Consider the following 20,068-nt stretch of genomic DNA (forward strand, 5'->3'; position numbering starts at 1 on the left):
AAAGAACTAACGCATTGGCTAGGTTGTATCTATTTATTTTCTACAAAAATTATAGGATCAATAAATTAAGTATGCAATACAAAAGAAAAAGCACATGGCAAGGCGCGAAAAGGAATAAAAACACACCAGTATTGTGCTTCGCCACAATACACGATGCTGTCATATCATACACTTCTCAAACACAACAAAAGAATAAATAATACAAACTAGTTCGTTTTTTTTTAAATCACAGAATGTCATTTGAATAAATAGTGCAGAAAAGTCGAGACAAGTGAAGCCTCTTCCACGCTTTTGGAAATCCACGTCTCGTGAGCAAAGTCTTACTCTACGGTGACCAACACACAAACTAAATTACATCTGTACTCGGCTGTAACTCTCCGAGCCCTTTTTCACAAAACACACGCGCGGAATTTGAATTTGATCTGCTTTGTAAATAAGGGAAACTTTTCTTACAACCACACACACATGGACACCAACCGCCCGCTCAAATCAATTCGTAAAACCAACGTAACTGTTAACTGTTAACGTTTCTTTTTTAAATCCTCAAAATTTACGCTTCATCGACGCCGGAGGGGACTAGAGAGGGGCTAGCCCGCCGCGGACTACCCACGACGTCCTGTCCAGACACGTGTTTGGAAACAGACGTCTCATCAGGAACACATCTAGCGCACGTTTCGCGAAAGTCTAAGACGGGCCTGAGTCTCGCCCAGAGGAGTGCTTGGCGCCTTTGTCATCGCAAGGAGCGTGTGTCCACCAGAATTATTGGTTCCTCCTCCAACCACTTTGACAAATCAAAGTTGTCATATTTTCTCCTCGCGAGAACCACGCATTTCGATGAGCTCTCGTAGAAGTCTGAACAAACCAGGTCTAGGAAGTCTAAAAGTCTGGAACACGTCTGCGTCGAAGAAAACGTCGAGAACAGGACTGACCAGTCAAGGACACGTCTGTAAAAACATCTAGGACATGTGACAGACGCTTATGAAATCAGTTAAAGGTTCCTGGGGCGCATTTGGGTAGAGTCGCAGTCGTGCTAGGGCCGCGAGGAACACACCCAAGAGATGCCCGAGGTATGTCACAGAAAAGTCTAGGATGTCTGACACCCGAATCCTGAGGACAATATTGAGGACCATTCCGAGGACCATCCAAAGGACCATCCTGAGGACCATCCAAAGGACCATCCTGAGGACCATCCTGACTACTCCTCATGTGTATGTTGGTCGAACAAGTCTGAGACATGTCTCGGGGGTGTGGGGCCCTAGAGCACATCCAGGACGCGTCTAGGTGAAGTCTAGGGCGCGTCTAGGACGCCCTAGCGGTACAGGTAGTTGTGCGCCTCGGGGATGGGTTGGCCGCACACGCCGTGGTGCTTCTTGGTGACGAGGGCGCGCGACCGGCAGTTCTCCAGCTCCAGGAAGCAGTCGTTGGAGTACGTCTTGCCGTCCGAGCCGCAGATGGGGTCGTACACGGACGGGCAGATGCGCTGGCAGCCCCGGAACTGGAAGCCCAGCAGGCAGCGCTTCATGGGCACCACGAACACGTGCCGTCTGCAACATGTTCAGAATCAGTTTGGAATCGGTTCGATTTGGTTAGAGAGTAGGCTAGGTTCAGGTTTAAGGGTAGCAACTCTAAAAGCGTTTGGAGCTCGAGTGTAGTTAAAAAGGACTCGAACCCGAGCGTGTGACCCCACCAATGGACTCCTCGTTCGGAGAGCAATCCATTGGTGGAACCACACGTTCGGTTCGAGTCCCATTTAGCGACTCTGGCCCTCAAAACGCGTCCGTGCTTTTGACCGCCTCCTTCTGGGAGGTCTTCTGGCAAATCCACTGCGTGACGCTGCACTGAGCTGCACTCACCCGCAGTTGTCCCGCTTGAGCTCGCACTCGTTCCGGTAGAACTTGTTGTCGGAGCCGCACACGAAGTTCCTCTCGGGGCCGCACTCCTGGTTGCACAGCGCCGTGGTGCGGCAGTGCTGCTGCGGGACGGAGACCACCTTCTGGCCGCACGTCTCTCGCTTCAGCTCGCACTCGGACCTGGACTCAGGCAACACAAGGTCAGGTCAGGTACACTGGTGAAACAACGGCATTAAAAGTATGACCTCAATCGTTAATGCCTTTTGGAAAGGCATTAAAATTTTGCTTAAATTTCCTATTCCATTTACGCCCTTCCCAAGGGCAGATAACGATTTATGCCCTTACAAGGGCGTATAAGAGTATTTATGCCATGAAGGGCGTAATTTTTTTATGCCTTTGTTTTACCAGTGTAAAAGTAAGAGCGGGTAAAGGTAAAGGTGAGGGTAAAGGTAAGGGTAAAAGGTAAGGGTAGAAGGTAAGGGTAAAGGTAAGGTCAGGTTAGGTTACTTTCGTATTGCTGGCTGTCTTTTCAGCAGAGAACGGCAGAGAAGCTACTTTTAGGTATTTTTGGCCTCCTACCTGTACGTGTTGCCGTCGGAACCGCAGACCGGTTTCTCGTCAGACGGACAGTCCGAGGGGCAAGTCTCGTGCTGGGCCAGGGGCGCGCACTCGCCCACGTGCGCCATCTGAATCCCCTTGCTGCACAAGAAAAGAAAAATTAAAAACAATCTGGGGATTCAAAAAAAGAAAAAGAGGAAAAAATGAGAGTATTAGAACCGCGGACTCACAGGCATGTGGCGATCTGCAGGTGGCACTTGCTGGGGTAGGTGCGCGCGTCCGTGCCGCAGACGGGGTCCGACCAGCCCTCCGCCGTGCACTTGACCTTGTTGCACTTGTTGATGCGCGACCGGCACTTCTCGATGTCCACGCGGACCACCTTGCGCCTGGACTGCGCGCTCCTGCAATCAACCACTTGACTCAACACACTCAAGCCAACGGGCGCACAGTGGGCCAGAAGACCGGCGTAGGCGGATAATACTTGAAACGCGTTTTGAGCTCCAGAGTCGCCAAAATGGGACTCGAACCGAACGTGTGACCCCACCAATGGATTTCTCGTTCGGAGAGCAATCCATTGGTCGGGTCACACGCTCGATTCGAGTCCCATTTAGCGACTCTGGAGCTCAAAACGCGTCCGGGATTTCGGCCGCCACCGCCGGTCTTCTGGCTCACTGTAGAACGGTCCCTTCAGCAGGCTGCCGCCCGGCAGGCCAGCAGCACAGCACTCTGAGACGCGCGTTGGGTTGCCTACCCGTCGGACCGCAGGGGCTGTCCGTGGCCCGCCAGCCCCACTGGCCAGCCCTAGCCCTGGCCACACTCCACGAGACGCCACACCAGTCTAACCCGCAGGCACCCTGAATCGGCAGGGGATCAACTCTGGTCTAGCCCATCGTGTTGATGATCTAAAGGTGGCGCCCTCGCTTCATAACTACGAAGAAGAAAATGAAGGCATTGTAGTGCTTATGAAGCAAAATCCTTCGTAATACGAAGCATTTCTTCGTAGATTTTACAATGCCTCCATTTCCTTCGTAGAGCGGCCGGTGGTTCGTACCCGCAGTTGAGCATCTTGAGCTCGCACTCGGAGCGGTACACGTTGGCGTCGGAGCCGCAGGTGAGTCTCTCCTTCTCGCCCTCGCAGGACGTCGGGCAGGCCGCCGAGGCCGCGGACGCCGCGCCGCCAGCGCCAGAGCCGCCGGACGTACGCTCCTGCGTCATGCAGAACGACATGGGCACCTCGAACACGTGCTTCCTGCAACCACAAAACAAAGTCCGCGCGCGTTGCTACATTGTAAAAAGGCAGCGGAATCCGGTTGCAGCCGTGCTCTCCATGCAAACGCCCTGGTCGTTAATTGAAAGCAGCCGACCGGAGAGAGAGAGCGAGAGAGAGAGAGAGAGAGAGAGAGAGAGAGAGAGAGAGAGAGAGAGAGAGCTGGACGTACCCGCAGTTCTTGCTCTTCATACGACACGCGTTGGTGTAGATTTGGCCGTCCGAACCGCAGGTGGGTCTGGCGACGCGCCAGCACGTCTCGCGGCAGTGGCGGGTCGTCTGGCAGTGCTTCTTGTTGGTGCGGACCACGCCCTGGCTGCAACGCGTGCAACGCACACTCAGTCAAGCTCCAGAGTCGCTAAGTGGCACTCGAACCGAGCGTGTGACCCCATCGAGGGATTCCTCGTCCAGAGAGCAAACCATTGGTAGGATCACACGTTCGGTTCGAGTCCCATCTAGTGACTCTGGAGCTCAAAACGTGTCTGGGATTTTGACCGCCTCCACTGGTCTCCTGGCAAATCGGCTGCGCCGCACTGGTGACTGACCCACAGGTGAGCAGCTTCATCTGGCAGGTGTTCTTGTAGACGTTGCCGTCCGAGCCGCAGATGGGGCCGTCCATGGGCGCCTGCTCGCAGCTCACGGGGCAGTTCTCGCGGTGGGCCGAGATGTTGTTGCACGGCCCCAGGTGCGACAGCTGGATGCCCACTCTGAAACGGAACGGCGTCAGTAAATGTACAACAATGTTAAATTACGGAATAATGAGAAAATCCGGAAAATCCGCGTTTTGAAATGGAAAGTGACTCCTGCCTAAAAAGAAAGGGCGCCCTTCAATGCATCGCTAGGCTGCGCTAGGCACTTTTGGTTCCACAGCCAGTCTGAGAGAGGGGGCAACCACTTGTAATTTTTTTCTACACAGGATTCTTCCAAGGTAGGGATTTCATCGAGATTTCGCAGGTTTTCGCGTCAAAATTAAGCCAGATTTCGTGAGATTTTGATGGGATTTCACGTGGTTTCACCATATTTCGATGGGATTTCGCGAGATATCACCAGGCTTCTAAGGAATTTCACCAGATTTCTACCGATTTCGCGCGAGATTTCGGCCAATCAAGTGTACATAGGATTTCGCGAGTGGTTGCCCCCTTGAACTTGCACTTTTCTGCCAACGCACAGGGGTGAGGTGTTGCCTTTGGCCCACCATTCCGATGGATTAGCTACCTAGAGGCCAAAAAGGGCGAGAGGGCTGGCGACGCTTACCTGCAGATCTCCACCTGCAGCATGCACCGGTTGAGGTAGGTCCTGCCGTCCGTGCCGCACACGGGGTCCTGCTCCTTCCCGCAGCGGTGGTCGCAGGTGGAGCCGGCGTGCCGCATGCAGGCCTCGGGGTCCTTGTTCACCGTCACACCTGCAAGCAGCTTGCGTTGTAGCCGGCGGAGGAGGTCCAAATCCCGGACGCGTTTCGAGCTGCAGCGTCGCGCTAAATGGGACTCGAACCGAGCGTGTGACCCCACCAATGGATTGCTCTTCGAACGAGGAATCCGTTGGTGGGGTCACACGTTCGGTTCGAGTCCTGTTTAGCGACAGCGACTCTGGAGCTCAAAACGCGTCTGGAGTTTTGGCCGCCTGCGCCAGTCTTCTGGCCCACTGTGCGCGACGTCCTTGCGTTCAAGTCTCCGCGACAGCTTTTGTAGGTACGTCTACTTGTCTGTGCGTCTGGCTGTCTGTCAGTTGTGTGTCGGCTGTCTTTTCGTCTGTCTGTCTGTCTGTGTGTCCACTCACCCTTGCCGCAGGTCTTCTTCCGCATGTCACACTGGTTGGTGTAGATGACGCCGTCCGAGCCGCACACGGGGTCACCGCCGCCCTGGACGGGGCAGATCCTCGGGCAGGAGGCATCCCTCGCGGCCCCGCAGTCTGAGGAACAGAGAAAAAGTTAGGCTGGGTCATCGCCTCAAGAAATGCTCTCAGCCTGGAAATATTCTCTTGGCCTGGAAAAATGCTCTCGGCCTGAAGAAATGCTCTTGGCCTGGAAAAATGTGCTCTTGGCCGGGAAAAATGTGCTCATGGCCTGGAGAAATGCTCATGGCCTGGAGAAATGCTCTTGGCCTGGAGAAATGTTATTCACCTTGAGAAATGCTTTCTGACTCATAGATATCGCGAACCCTCACAATTGTTTCCCGTGACCCCCAGGCTAAAAAGTGCATCACTCGCCTCGGCATTGCCGTCCGTACGCAGCGGTCTGCAGAACGAGAGCAGTTCGGAGCGCAAGAAAAGCTCGCCAAAAGTCGTCGCGGGTCTAAACCGATGGCAGACGGTCGGACGCCCGGCCCGCCGGCCGTGGCCTCGGCCGCTGCCCACACTGCCCCCCGTTTACGAGGAGCAGACTCCTAAACCTCGCGGGGCATTTCACCGACCGATAACCGAAAACACCGATAAATTAAATTCGCAGGGGGATAAAAGGGTCGAGTATGAAAAATCTATGCCCGGGGACGGAGCGGGGAACGAGGTCAGTGGGCCGGGCCGCCGGATTCTGCCAACAGTGGGCGACAGGCAGGACGAGGCAGGACGAGGCGGGCAGGCATGCGGAAGGGAAGCGACTCTCCGGAGATGTGCCGTGCCGTGCGCGGCCGAGGCACAGTGTGCCAGAAGACCGGTGGAGGCGGCCGAAACTCGAGACGCGTTTTGAGCTTCAGAGTCGCTGAACAGGACTCCAACCGACCGTGTGACCCCACCAATGGATTCCTCGTTCGGAGAGTAATCCATTGATGGGGTCACACGTTCGGTTCGAGTCCCATTTAGCGACTCTGGAGCTCAAAGCGCGTCCTGCATTTTGACCGCATCCACCGGTCTTCTGGCCCACTGCGCGAGGCATGGCGATGCCGAACAGTGTCATCTCTCTCTCTCTCTCTCTCTCTCTCTCTCTCGCCGGCCGGCCGGCGCCTGCCAGTCTATAAAAATGAACGAGCTGCGTCGGGATTCGGGTGGACGGTCGCTCGCGGCTCTGTTCTGGCACGGGCGGAGTATTAATAAATTATCGAAATGGTCCTGGTGCGGCATGGCGGCGCGGCGCGGTGCGGCGCGGTGGCGGATAACGGAACACCAGGATCACGGTGAGGATCACGATCCCGAAATCGGGGCGCCAGCGCCTCGCGGCCGTGCATCCTGCATCCAGGTCAAGGGCAGCGCCGAGGCAGCGCCGAGGCAGCGCGGGGTACTGGAGTGCACGGGGTGCGCGCCGAGCTGAGTCGCTCTCGTCGCACAGTGGATTTGCCGGAAGACCGGTGGAGGCGGCCGAAACTCCAGACGCGCTTTGAGCTCCAGAGTCGCTAAATGGGACTCGAACCGAACGTGTGACCCCACCAATGGATTGCTCTCCGAACGAGGAGTCCATTGGTGGGGTCACACGTTTGGTTCGAGTCCTGTTTAGCGACTCTGATGCTCAAACCGCGTCTACAATTTTGGCTGCCTCCATGGGGCGTCTGGCCCACTGGTCTGTCTCTCTCGCACCTTCAAGACCCTTACGAGACCCTGTTTGTTTCAAACTTGTCATCGATGACATCAGAGTGACAACGTCGTTTTGTCGCTTTCGACCATTATTTTATGTTTTTGCAGCGCGTGGTTCGATTTTTCACACCAGCGATCCAGCTGGTCCAAGGACGCGGAACGAAATGGGTCGTGTCGTGTGACAAGGCAGGAATTGGTTTTATCCGGGGCGTGGCGGGGCGTGGCGGGGGGCGGGTGGCGGGGCGTGGCGGGGCGGGGCGGGGCGGGGCGCAGGGGTCAGAGAAAGTGCAACTCGTGCCGTACCGCCGAGCGCACCACTCTATGCACCGCGGGACCCTCGGCGGGGCCACTCCTCGCGATCTGGACGGTGCCCCAAGGTGCCCCACGGTGCCCCGAACCTCCGAGAGCGAGAGAGAAACTTACCGGCACATAGGTTTCAAATCGACCGTCAAATCGACCGTCGCCCGGAAAAATGTAAAAATAAAAACGTTTCATGGGAATTGTTTTAAAGTATCTGTTTCCTGAAGAACGCATCGACGATCCATTTTAAACAGGGCTAATGAGAAAACGCAAATCATCACGTCTCATGCGAAGTGAACTGACATTCTACCTTCCCCCCCCCTCCCGGCTCGTCCCCACGTTCTGCCGCTAGATTGGTATCCCGGAAACCCGGAATTCCATAACGGATGCAAATATGCAGTGGACAGGTGGACGGACGGACGGACGCACTGTTGAAATTTGTTGTCACTTTGTGACGAAATCGTGGATGCTATTTTCATCACTTTCAAATGATGACAGTCTCAACACAAATTGATGCCATTTTCGTCAAAGCCCCTATACTTATTGCATGGGCGTGACAACAATGTCATCAATTGTTTTGATGACATCCTTGTAAGGAAAATTAGCCTTAAAATGAAAGGGAAGACTTAAATTTTCACAGTGCGGACAGACAGACAGACAGACAGACAGACGACACGAAGACGAGAGACAGACAGACAGAAGACAGACGGACAGACGACGACGGACAACGACAGACAGACAGGACGGACAGACAGACGGACAGCGACGACGAAGACGAGACGACGACAGACAGACAGCCGGCACGCCCCGCGCCAAGCCTGTTGACAAACGCCGAATGCAGGTTGGCTTTGTGTGCCGTGGCGCGCCGGGCGCCTGGAATGTGTGTTCTAGTGGAGTCGCGAGGACCCCCCGGACTGCAAGCACACTGCAGGCAGACTGCAGGCAGACTGCAGGCAGACCGTACAGTGAGAGCTGCAACTTGTCCCCACTGCCTTACCTCGCACTGCCGACCGATTCCGAGAGTCGTTTTCGTCGCTGTCTCTCTCGCACCCATGCGGGACGCCCTGCGGGTGCGAGAGAGACAGAGCGACGAAAACGACTCTGCTGCCTCGCGCTGCAAGGCATGCCTCGCACCCGGCGTGCATACTCCGGGAAAACTCGTCGCTTGTCTCGTCACTTAAATCGAAATGAGCGCGGTGGGCATGTCCTTTGGAACTGGTTCTCTTCTCTGCTTGGCGCGGGACGCGGGATCGAGCCCCACCAGGAGCCTCTTTTTTTCCCCTCTCTCCTTTTTTTTCGCGTAACTTTTCCCCCTGGAGGCATATCTCGAAGAAGCCGACAACCATAGGGAAGAGGTCTACAATGCAGGCCCAGGGCTCCCGCCCTGGATCATGACGATGGCAACAAAAAACAAGAACATCAACATCAACAACAACATCAACAAATAAGGCTACTTCATGCCTAAAAACAAAAAAACATCAACAACAACATTTGAGGATACAAAAAGAGGGAGCCACGCCGAATGTTGTTTGTTGCAGTGTCGCCGTGAAGTAGACGTGAAGTAGACAACGCATTAACACGGCAGGCGGGGCGAGCAAGGCGGGCACGGCCGGCAGCATGCATAAGGAGAAAGCTGCTTAAGCGGAACGGTCCTGCATAAGGCGCTACTGCAACAAAACGGGCCGGTGGCGCATCCGTTGCGCATCCGAGGGGCCGCACAGTGGATTTGCCAGAAGACCGGCGCAGGCGGCCAAAACTCTCGACGCGTTTTGAGCTCCAGAGTCGCTGAACAGGACTCGAACCGACCGTACCAATGAATTGCTCTCCATACGTGGGAATCCATTGGTGGGGTCACACGTTCGGTTCGAGTCCCATTCAGCGACTCTGGAGCTCAAAACGCGTCAGAGACTTTGACTGCCTCCATCGGTCCTCTGGCCCACTGTGGTCCGGCAGTTGGAACGTTAAGGGGGCAAACATCAATGAAACGGCCGTTCAGGAGCCAAAGCCGTTGACGCAGTGGCACCTGACGCTACTCTGTGCAGAGAAACTTAATTGAAAATTTAATTTATCTGAAATAAAACGGTTTTGCGATGACGTTTGGCCGTTGGCCAAATTAGTTGACATCGTTTGCCTGGAGATTTTTTCATTCGATACGGCTTCAACTAAAGGAATTCGTCTGTTCCATTGAAATACTTTTGTTCGTCTTTTGGAATTTTGCTGAACGTGATTCAAACATTCAAACATGATTTCAAATCAATGAAAATGCGGCTACTGCTCAGTCACTTTCCTCGGGGCGCGTGCCCCGTAAACCGTGTGCGGTAAGTGCCGCCGACCCGTGGCGCCGTGGCGGCGCCGTGGCCAAGCGCTCCATCACTCAGGACTCGCTGGCTTCGCTAGCTTCGCTCTCGTCGGCCGCTTTGGCTGGCTTCGCTTTGGCACCGCCTTGGCGCCGGGCCCGACTCAAACACAGTGGATTTGCCAGAAGACCGGTGGACGCGGTCAAAATCCCACACGCGTTTTGAGCTCCAGAGTCTCGAAATGGGACTCGAACCGAACGTACGACCCCACCAATGGACTCCTCGTTCGTAGACCAATCCATTGGTGGGGTCACGGTCGGTTCGAGTCCCATTTAGCGACTCTGGAGATCAAAACGCGTCGAGAGTTTTGGCCGCCTCAACCAGTCGTCTCGTCTACTGTGCTCTGCCGCCTCCGACATTGTACCAATTCCTCTCCAGAAAGCTTCCGAATCCAGAGGGAGAAGAAAACAGAAGATGCAGTGAAAACGAAAAGGAAAAAAAAACCCGGAGGGGGACTTTCCTAAACGTGAGCACCGCGAGACAAGACGAAGCGAAGCAGCGCGATTCCATGAACAAGCGAGTCTCAGAGTCAAGAGCGGATTGGAAGAAAGCGACGAGAGAGAGAGAGAGAGAGAGAGAGAGAGAGAGAGAGAGAGAGAGAGAGAGAGAGAGAGAGAGAGAGAGAGAGAGAGAGACTGTTGGCCGGCCATTTGTTTGTTGGTAATTACCGCAGGCACCGCGGGGAATGCAGACCGACACGCACTCGGACGACACCGCGTCACGGCCGCCAAAGGGCGCGAGCAACAACATCAACAACAAGAAAAACAAGAAAAACAAGAACGACAGCAGCAAGTTAAGCACCCCCCAAAAATCGGCTGAAATGCCCAAAATTTCACGAGAGATACGTCTTATAAAATGATAACTCAGAAAAAATTGACGCAAAACTTTAAAAACCAAACAAGAGAAAGATTTTTAAAACTTTGCTCTACGGCACTAAAATTGTCAAGTTTCTTTTTTTGTTTTTGTTTTTTTTTGGTGGGTTGGGTGAGATGCTGGCTTCTAGGATGAAGACGTGCGTGGTGTGCAGGGTCATGGTGCTGCACACGGCAACGCGTGCCACCGAGTGTGCTACACAGGGATGAGCGCAGGTCGTCGTGCTCTGTCTGTCTCTGTCGCACTCACGGGGCGTTCCGTAATAGGGAGTCATGGGGGTGCGAGAGAGACGGAATCACTCGGGCAGATAAAACGAGGTTGATGACGACCTCTGGTGCTCTACTTCATTACCCTGGAGGCCTGGACTAAGGGACTTTCAACTCAGGCAACTAATAAGTGGGTACACAGTCGTGTGCGTATGTGTATTTTCCTGTCTCGGTGAGTGTGTGCGTACCTCTCTCTCTCTCTCTCTCTCTCTCTCTCTCTCTCTCTCTCTCTCTCTCTCTCTCTCTCTCTCTCTCTCTCTGTCAGCGCATCGCGGCGCGACTTGGTGAACAAACAGTTTACCTAGCTGATCGTTTATAGCTCCGGCCACTCCGGAGGCGCCCAAGAGGCGCCCAAGTGCCCCCGGAGTGGTCGGAGTTGAGGCGGTGCGGCTGCCGTCTATAGTCCGTGACAACGTTTCTGTGCAGAGACCTGGCTTGGGGCGTACAGTCACCACGCAAATGCATCTTGGTTCAGCGTGGAGGGTCCGTGCTGTGGGGAAGGAGGGTCGGCCTACCTGCCATCCCCAAAGGACGCGGGGTGCCTAGTACCGATTTCGATTTTCGCTAGGGTTAATTTTTTAATGATTTGGAGGTCATATTCTTCATCCTCGCGCAAAGAGAAGAAAATAGATACCAATCACTTGTTTCTACGATGATTCTGAAGGACGTAGTTGCCCGTTAAACAAGGTGTTCAAACGAAGCACATGCCGGCTAAAATTCGAACGGAGCGTCGCAGAAACATGATTCAAACATGCTCTTACTCTCCATTCTGTAAGGAATCCAAAAATGGTTTGCGTTTTACTCTCAAGTTGTTAGAAACTAATTTTCCTAGATTTATGCTAATTAGTCTCGGCTCGTCTTCCGAGAAGGTCCTGGACCAGACGGCGCGACCGTCACCAGGCGGCCCCGCCCCCACCCTGCGTGTCGCCGAGGCAAAAATGCTGTGGACTGTACCGACTGTACAAAAGTAGAGCAGACCATGTGTCCCTTCCCTTCAGGACACATGTGTATGCCCGAGGTGCCGATTTTTGACTGTAAGTGTACGGCCCGAGCCAGGTCTCTGCACAGAAACGTTGTCACGGACTATAGGCTGCCGGCGCCGAGGAGCCAGAGAAGCCGGATGAAGGCAAATCATGTCATTAACGCCCCCCCACTGTCAATGAGGCAGGGAAAGGGCAGACAGACAGACAGACAGGCACCAAGGCGGGCCAGCAGACAGGCAGACAGACAGACAGACAGACGGTCGGACAGACAGACAGACCAACAGACAGACAGACGGGCAGGCAGACAGACAGACGGACAGACAGACAGACAGACAGACAGACAGACAGACAGACGGACAGACAGACAGACAGACAGACAGACAGACAGACAGACAGACAGACAGACAGACGGACGGACTAACAGACAGACGGACAGACAGGCGGCAGGACGGACGGCGCTACCACAGAACAGAACATTAAGATATCGGCGGTAACTAAGCACGCCCGACGACACAGGTGCGGGTTAGTCCGGGACGCATTCAATTAGCCGTCATAAAAGAGCCCGTTGACCGCGCTGCAGAGCGGCAGGCGGCAGCGTCCGTATCGTTTCCATCTTTTATACTGCCTCCGTAACGGAACACGCTATCGCCGCGCTGTCGCCGGATGTGCGTCGATGAGTGCAGAACCATATTTCGCGGCGGCAACCCGGCGGCCGAGCCTTGGCGTTGCCTTGGCGTTGCCTCGGCGTGGACCAGGCCGGCTTATCGTTAAGTCCAGTCCCTTGTCCGGCAGATACCTCCGGCAGGTAGCAGAAGGGTACCGCCGGCACACCGCCCGGAGGACTGGTGCGGGTATACCTCCCTGGGGCCAGGACAATGATGGCGACAGCAAAAAAAATCATAGCAAGAAAAACCACAAAAAAATTAAAATTTTGATTTTAGGAAAAGAAAGAGTTGAAGAGCTTAGTTCTGGACTTCGAAAAAAAAAAACATTTTTAAACAAACGTTCGCCTGTTTAAAAAAACTTTTAGGTTTTCTTAAAAACATTATAGTTTTATTTTAAATTAACTGACAAATTTTGACACGACAAATTTTGACATGGCAATAGTATCTCAACAGTCAGTGACGCTGCACTTTGGATTTGCCAGAAGACCGGTGGAGGCGGCCAAAATCCCGGACGTGTTATGAGCTGCAGAGTCGCTAAATGGAACTCGAACCGAAACGTGTGACCCCACCAATGGATTGCTCTCCGAACGAGGAATCCGTTGGTGGGGTCACACGTTCGGTTCGAGTCCCATTTGGCGACTCTGGAGCTCGAAACGCGTCCGGGATTTCGTCCGCCTCCGCCGGTCTTCTGGCAATGTGCGAGGTAGACGACCGCGGTGAGTCCTTATGCAAATGACCCGTTATCGAATCGCGTAATTCGGCGACGCCCACCGGCATGCAGTGGCGTGGCGCGGCGTGGCGCCAAAGAGTGAAAACTGACGGCGTTGTGCGGCGCGCCTCCAAAGAGTGAAAATGACGCTGCTCTTAATTTTACAAAACCAGTTTTGCACGGCCTTAGGGGAAGGATGTAGGCCAGAGGCGGGCCCGACCGGCACGCCGTGCAGAGGGGGGCCTGCTTGCCCGCCTGCCTGCCTGCCTGCCGGGCGTTTGTCATGCTGACAGGCGCATGTTGAGCGTCCGGGGCGCCCTCTGTGGTTCGCGGGGGAACTACTGGACGCCTCTCCAGACGCCCTGCAGCCTCTGGGGGAGCTTCTGGAGCCGCGAGAGGGAGTGAGACGGCTGCAGCCAACAGGCCTCTTCCGCGAGATGCCCGCTCCAGGACTCCTCCAGGATTCCTCCAGGACTCCTCCAGGACTCCTCCAGGACTCCTCCAGGACTCCTCCAGGACTCCTCCAGGACTCCACCAGGTTATCCACCAGGACTCCACCAGGCATCCTCCAGGCATCCTCCAGGCATCCTCCAGGCATCCTCCAGGCATCCTCCAGGCATCCTCCAGAAACCCTCCAGGAACCCTCCAGGAACCCTCCAGGAATCCTCAAGAAATCCTCCAGGACCAGGCACTTAACAACGTTCGTCCCGCCTGGAGCGCTTGGAGCGGCATTGACTCCATGCCGCGGGGCTGGACATGCTGGGCATGCGCACGTCGGCCCCTTTGGATGGCACAGTGTGTGACAGCGAGGGCGAAATCCACACTTCAGAACGCCTACAAAGCAATCCATTTGGATACAAATGAACGGCTGACAGAGCGAAAATGCTCCTTGGTCGGGTACGCTGGCATGCAACGTGCAACAGAAGAAGCCCCACCCGCGCATCGCACATCTTGACCCGTAATAGCTCGAATGATTCTCCCTCCCGTGAGGGCGACGCTGAAGGCCACGAAGGCCGCATCACACTAGAAGAAGGCGGCGCTGCTATGCACTAGTTTCGTTCCGTTTTGAATTTCCCGCCAAAAGCAAGAGCTGGGACTTCCCTCTTTCGTGAAAGTGCGTGTTTTTAAAAAGGACCACAAAGAAAATTTCGCGGTCACAAAATCAAGTTGCTCTTTTAAAATTAAACGCATGTAAAACGATTTTGGAAATGTTTTTTGAAAAATTATGGCCGTGTCTTTGAAACGAAGGCAATGGTTTTCGTTGGCGTGGTTTGGGCCGTACTCCGCTGTGGGCCCAGCCGACGCGCTGATGACAGGGTCCTGGAGCCAGGTTCCTGGTGGCAGGCCCGGTCGCACAAGGGGACGGACATATCCTGCGGTATCCTGGCATTATCCTGGAGTTATCCTGGAATTATCCTGGAATACGCGTTCCAGGACTCGCGTGTAGGCCTGTAATGAGTTTGGGGACCAGTGACACCGACAGCGCACAAAAAGAAAATTGGGGAAAGGAAGAAGAAGTGTATTAAAGTAGCATTATCCTGACTGAACAAGACACGCATGGGAGTCCTCTGGCTTTCACACAACCCGAAAAAAAAACTGCGAAGGAAAACGCCTGACAATAGCACTTCACTTTCTAAAAGTTGTTTTCTAATGTACAGAATGGTGGAAAAGTTTCACTTTTCTTGGCAGTGTCCACGAGAAGGCTTTGGCACGTACGTGCCGAAATTCTCGAATCGTGGAGTCCCTTTCGGTAACAGTACCCGTCGGGCGGGCGGGCCAAGCTCGCACTCCGCATACGAACAAGCCTTCGCGAAGCTTGCATTTTATGGAATCTGTCAAAATACGTTCGTCCGGTGCAGGCCATGTTTGGGGGCACGGGCCTTTTAGGAGGGACTGGCTGGGGCAGCGTGGCATTGAAACTCAGCAATTCGGAGTCCGGTGGTTTGCACAAATTAGTTGAGGCTCCTTGGTGGTGTCGGCTCCATTCCACTAAATCGACGGTTTCCGAATAATTCGCGCAGGGTACTGTTTACTACACGGCCCATCTTGGGGGCTTACCCGGGCCGGGCCTTCTGAGAAATAATGATCACTGCTTGGATTGATTTTCGAATCGACGGTTCACCGAAATGACTCCGCATTGCGGCTACTTTTCATTCATTCCGTCGGATTCGGGCTGACAGCGCGTCGGCTCGGTCTCTCACGCACTCGTGGGGCGCCCCGTGTGCACAGTGTGGGTGCGAGAGAGACAGAGCGACACAATCGGTCCACAGCAAACCCGCGGTGCGGCTGCTCCTTCAGCGAAGACGCCAGTCAATGGATTTTTGAAGTAATTTTCGACCGCTGGTTTCGACCCTCACTGCTCTCTCCTCCACAGAGGAAACCACATCAATGTCGCCGAGTGTCAACACACAGAGGGCCAGATGACCAGTAGAGGCGGCCAAAGCTCCAGGCGCCTTTTGAGCTCCAGAGTCGCTAAATGGGACTCGGACCGGGCGTGTGACCCCACCAATGCATTCTCGTTCGCAGAGCAATCCATGGGTAGGGATTCGGTTCGAGTCCCATGTAGCGTCTCTGGGGCTCGAGACACGTCCGGGATTGACCGCCTCCAGTAGTCTTCTGGACCACTGTGCGAGAGGTTCCTACTGTATGGAGTACCGGCGATAACAAGAAAACTGTCAGTACTCCACGTGGGGACAGGCTAGAGTGCCAACTTGTTACCCAGGCGCGGGGTAGCGGCAAGGGTTCTTCCTCCTACCAGTGGAGCACGCAACTAGAAGCGGGCAATGCCATTGAGTGCCACCGTAATCAGTAACAATCACCCGCAAAAAGAATGATACATGAACTACCCTAACTCGAGCAGTACAACGCGCTACTATCGCATTTCGCTCTGTTAGCAAGGGGAAATAACTTCAGCCAACACAAAAATTCATAAAACATGTAAAATTAACTAAAATTCATTAAAATTCATCAAAATAAAAAAATCACCGAAATTCTTCTCAAAATTCAGCCGTTTTTGCCTAAAATTCATCGAAATTCGACTGAAATTCGTTGAATTTGTACACTGAAATTCACAGTGATTGCCCCTTGTCTGTTAGGTTGCCTCTCCAGGTTGCCAAAGCCCCACCTCCCCCACTGCGAGCCATGCAATGCTGGCGAGTGCATGACCCCTCTTATGACCACCTGTCAGTCAGCCATCCTCTTATTTTCCAGTGCCCCCTATTTTTATTCTATTTTCCTCCTCCTTTTTCCCTCGCTGCTCTCTGTTCCTTTTGCGGTCGTAACCCGGAGGGCTCGGCTCGGCTCGGCTCGGCCCGGCTCGGCCTCGGGATCCAATCGGGAACCAATCCCGTGTACTATTATTTTGTTCGGTACGTGTGGTCTGGATCCGCGATTCGCGACTCGGCCCGGCAATTCGTACTCGTGCAAAAAAAAAGTTTTGTTTTAGTTTTTTTTTTTAGTGTACTAGAGGCCGGAACCTCAGCCAGATTGAATGGGCCCTGTTCAAGTCCCGGCCATCCTGGCGCACCACAGTGGGCCAGAAGACCGGTGGAGGCGGCCAAAGCTCCAGACGCGTTTTGATGGTTTTGAGTACTAGAGTCGCCAAATGGGACTCGAAGCGAACGTGTGACCCCACCATTGAACTGCTTCTCCGAACGAGGAATACATTGGTAGGTCTCACGTTCGGTTCGAGTCCTGCTTCCCGACTCTGGAGCTCAAAACGGGTCTAGAGTTTTGACCGCCTCCACCGGTCTTCTGGCCCACTGTGCACACAAAGCATGCCGTCCAGCAGCAGACTGAGAGTCGTTTTCGTCGCTCTGTCTCTCTCACACTCAAGGGGCGCGCCGTGTAGGTGCGAGAGAGACAGAGCGTCGGAAACGACTCCCAGTCCGCAGGCTGCATGGGCGCAGCCGGCTCGACTCCCCGGGGGCCGCGGCCACGCCAAACGACACCGGCCCAAACCGAACCAAACCGAATGGCACACTAGGCGCGCCGCGCCGGCTAGGCGGGGCCGGGCCTCTGCATCCCAGCGAGCCCCGTCGCTCTGTTTCTCTCGCACCTCCACGGCACGCTCCACGAGAGTGAGAGAGACAGAGCGACTCTCGGGATCCGTCCGCTGGACTCCCTGGATAACTCAATTACAGAGACGCCCACGCTCCGCCCAGCCGGCCGCGCCAGCGGACTCATTCCGAGAGTCTCGCCCCGTCTCCCTCGCACCCCTACGGGACGCCCCGTGAGTGCGAGAGAGACAGAGCCACGACTCTCGGAATGAGTCCGTGAGCTGCCGCGGGGCGAGACGCGGCGCCGCATGCAAGCAACCCAAACCAACAGAAGGAAAAAAAAACACAAAGTAAAACGGACGTGGCTTTCCACTTCTATTCCGTCATTGCCAGTGTGGCAGGTGCCGTTCTCACATCCCTGCGACCAAGACCAAAACGCATTTCGGCGACTTGTTTGACTTGCACTTCTCTGGGTCACTGTCGGTTGACCTTTTTCTTCGGCACTAATTAGTTTTTGGCTTTTGGACGTTGTTAACCCGTTTCGCCCTTGGCAGGGGGTGGGCCCAGCGGGGCCGGCAGGGTTGGCAACCCCCGCACAGTGCGTCAGAAGGCAGGTGGAGGCGGTCAAAATCCCGGACGCGCTGCGAGCTCCAGAGTCGCTAAATGGCACTCGGCCCGAACGTGCGACCCCACCAATGGATTGCTCTCCGAACGAGGAATCCATTGGTGGGGCCACACGCTCGCTTCGAGTCCTGTTTAGCGACTCTGGAGCTCAAAACGCGTCTGGCATTTCGGCCGCCGGTCCTCTGGCCCACAGCACCCCGGCGGCTGCTCCGCACTTCTTCGCTCACCTTGCACCGGCGCCACGAGCACGAGGACTGCGAGCACGGCGAGGGTGGTCCACCACATCCTGCACGCCGCCGTCGCCGCACGCACACACTCTCACTCTCTCACTCACACACACGCGCACTGGGTCGTCGCGACGCTGCACTGCTACGCACTGCTACGCACTGCTACGCACTCGCACGCTCACTCGCGGTGCAGCACGTCCACATGGGTCGCCGTGGTGGTGGCGCTCCTGCACGTCGACGGCACGTCTGCGCGGAAGCGGCGCTTGGCCCTGACTGCGGCGCTGCCTGGCCTGGCTGGGCCCGCCGGCCGGCCTGCCTCTGCCTGCCCCGCCGCCACGCCGTGGGCAGGTCGGCGTGCTGGAGTTGTTGCTGCTGTTGTTGCTGACTCGCTCTCACCTGGAGCACCACTCCTGTCTCGACTCCTCACTCTCAGTCACGTTATGACAGGCCGGGACGCCGGCAGAGAGAGAGGGGGAGAGGGAGAGAGAGAGAGAAGGAGAGAGAGAGAGAGAGAGAAGGAGAGAGAGAGAGAGAGAGAGAGAGAGAGAGACGAGGCGATCCGCGTACACCGGCAGTCGGATAATCAGAGTGACTCAAGGAAGGTGACAAAAACACTAATGCAGAGAAAGTGCGTTACTCAATAAGCCAAATGAACGAAAGTAGCCATTTGACTGCAGCAGCCCCCATGTCCAAGCGCACTTTGCCAAGTCCATGGACAGACCCTGGCCAAGACGGCAGCCAGTTCAGTCCACTTGACAGAGTACCCAACTTGACAGAACCGATCAGGACACCCAGCGTCCGATGAAGCCCTCTGAAGGCCTGCCTGGGCCTGCCCGCACATGTCGTTCCCAGAACGAGTCGAAAACTGTCCCCCCAAAAACGGCCAAGCGTCTCATTCGTTTATTTTTGTTGCTGTTTTTTGGAGTTTGTTGTTGTTGTTGTTTTTTGGCGGTGTACAGATCCATCACTCCGTTAGCCTTTCCCGTTGGCCGGCTGCAGTACTAAATCGGCCCAATGAGCATCGAGAATCGAGCTGCGGGCTGCCTGTCCCGCCGGTCCTGTCGCTGGGTTACGTTTAACGTTTCACTGGTTCCGGCTGCAACAAACTTTTATTCGAATTAAAGGCGCGCAGGCTGTTATCGCGGCGCCACTGCAAAGCAATGCAAAGCGCCGCCGCGGCCAACGCTTTTTTTTTTGTTTTGTTTTTGCGATGGATGCACCTCCGCTACTGCACAGTGGGCCAGAAGACCGGTGGAGGCGGTCAAAATCCTGGACGCGGTTTGAGCTCCAGAGTCGCTAAAAGGGACTCGAGCCGAACGTGTGACCCCACCAATGGATTGCTCCCTGGACGAGGAATCCGTTGGTGGGGTCACCCCGCGTGGAAGGATCTGTAGTGAAACTACAGTTTAAACTACAGTGCCAAAACTGCAGTTGATGACTGCAGTTTTTTGTAAGAACAAACTTCAGAACTTGTGCAGTTGTACAGTTGTACAGTTTGCTCCTGGAACTGAAGGTTGCTGTGCTTTAAAACTGCACTCTATCTGAACTGTTATTTGTTAACTAGGTATTGAGTACGGTCTGTACTTTAAAGGGAAGTTATTAATTCTTTAATTCTGTAGTCTACTACTGAAGATCTGCCTACACTTGTATCTTCAGCACAATCCACAAAGCAAATGTAGTTTCTGGTCACATTTTTATACACAATGACAAGCAAGTTGAATGTTTACTACAATTTGCAGTAATTTTGCATTTCAGGCATGGTTTAAAGATAAGTCAAGCACTGCAATTTGATATGAAGACACAGAAACAATTATAAAATGTAACTAAAATATAGAATATTAGGATGGGAATAGATATATTTTTTAGAAATTTTAGTAATTTCTTTTAAAAATT

At 54.4% G+C, this 20,068-nt stretch overlaps 1 protein-coding gene across 1 annotated transcript; it reads right to left on the minus strand.

Moving 5' to 3' along the window:
* Positions 1-18: 18 nt before the first annotated feature.
* Positions 19-18,450, minus strand: LOC117654055 (agrin). Its single transcript, XM_034400193.1, has 10 exons — positions 18,176-18,450; positions 5,452-5,583; positions 4,930-5,077; positions 4,221-4,382; positions 3,848-3,991; positions 3,460-3,657; positions 2,639-2,809; positions 2,430-2,549; positions 1,854-2,030; positions 19-1,544 (listed from the first exon to the last, which is right to left on the minus strand). The coding sequence occupies exons 1-10, from the start codon at positions 18,231-18,233 to the stop codon at positions 1,310-1,312; spliced, it is 1,545 nt and encodes a 514-aa protein (XP_034256084.1). The 5' UTR covers positions 18,234-18,450; the 3' UTR covers positions 19-1,309.
* Between the last annotated feature and the right edge of the window lie 1,618 nt (positions 18,451-20,068).

The sequence above is a fragment of the Thrips palmi genome, unplaced genomic scaffold, assembly GCF_012932325.1.
Source record: "Thrips palmi isolate BJ-2018 unplaced genomic scaffold, TpBJ-2018v1 HiC_scaffold_10, whole genome shotgun sequence".
NCBI classification, from domain to species: domain Eukaryota; kingdom Metazoa; phylum Arthropoda; class Insecta; order Thysanoptera; family Thripidae; genus Thrips; species Thrips palmi.

Bases quoted from the DNA above. Each gene is read 5' to 3' on its own strand.
- LOC117654055 (XM_034400193.1), bottom strand. From the start codon at position 18,233: ATGTGGTGGACCACCCTCGCCGTGCTCGCAGTCCTCGTGCTCGTGGCG. The intron at 4,383-4,929 runs GTAAGCGTCGCC...GTTCCGTTTCAG, and splicing joins CTGCAGGTGGAGATCTGCAG to AGTGGGCATCCAGCTGTCGC. The intron at 2,550-2,638 runs GTGAGTCCGCGG...TTTCTTGTGCAG, and splicing joins CTGCAGATCGCCACATGCCT to CAAGGGGATTCAGATGGCGC.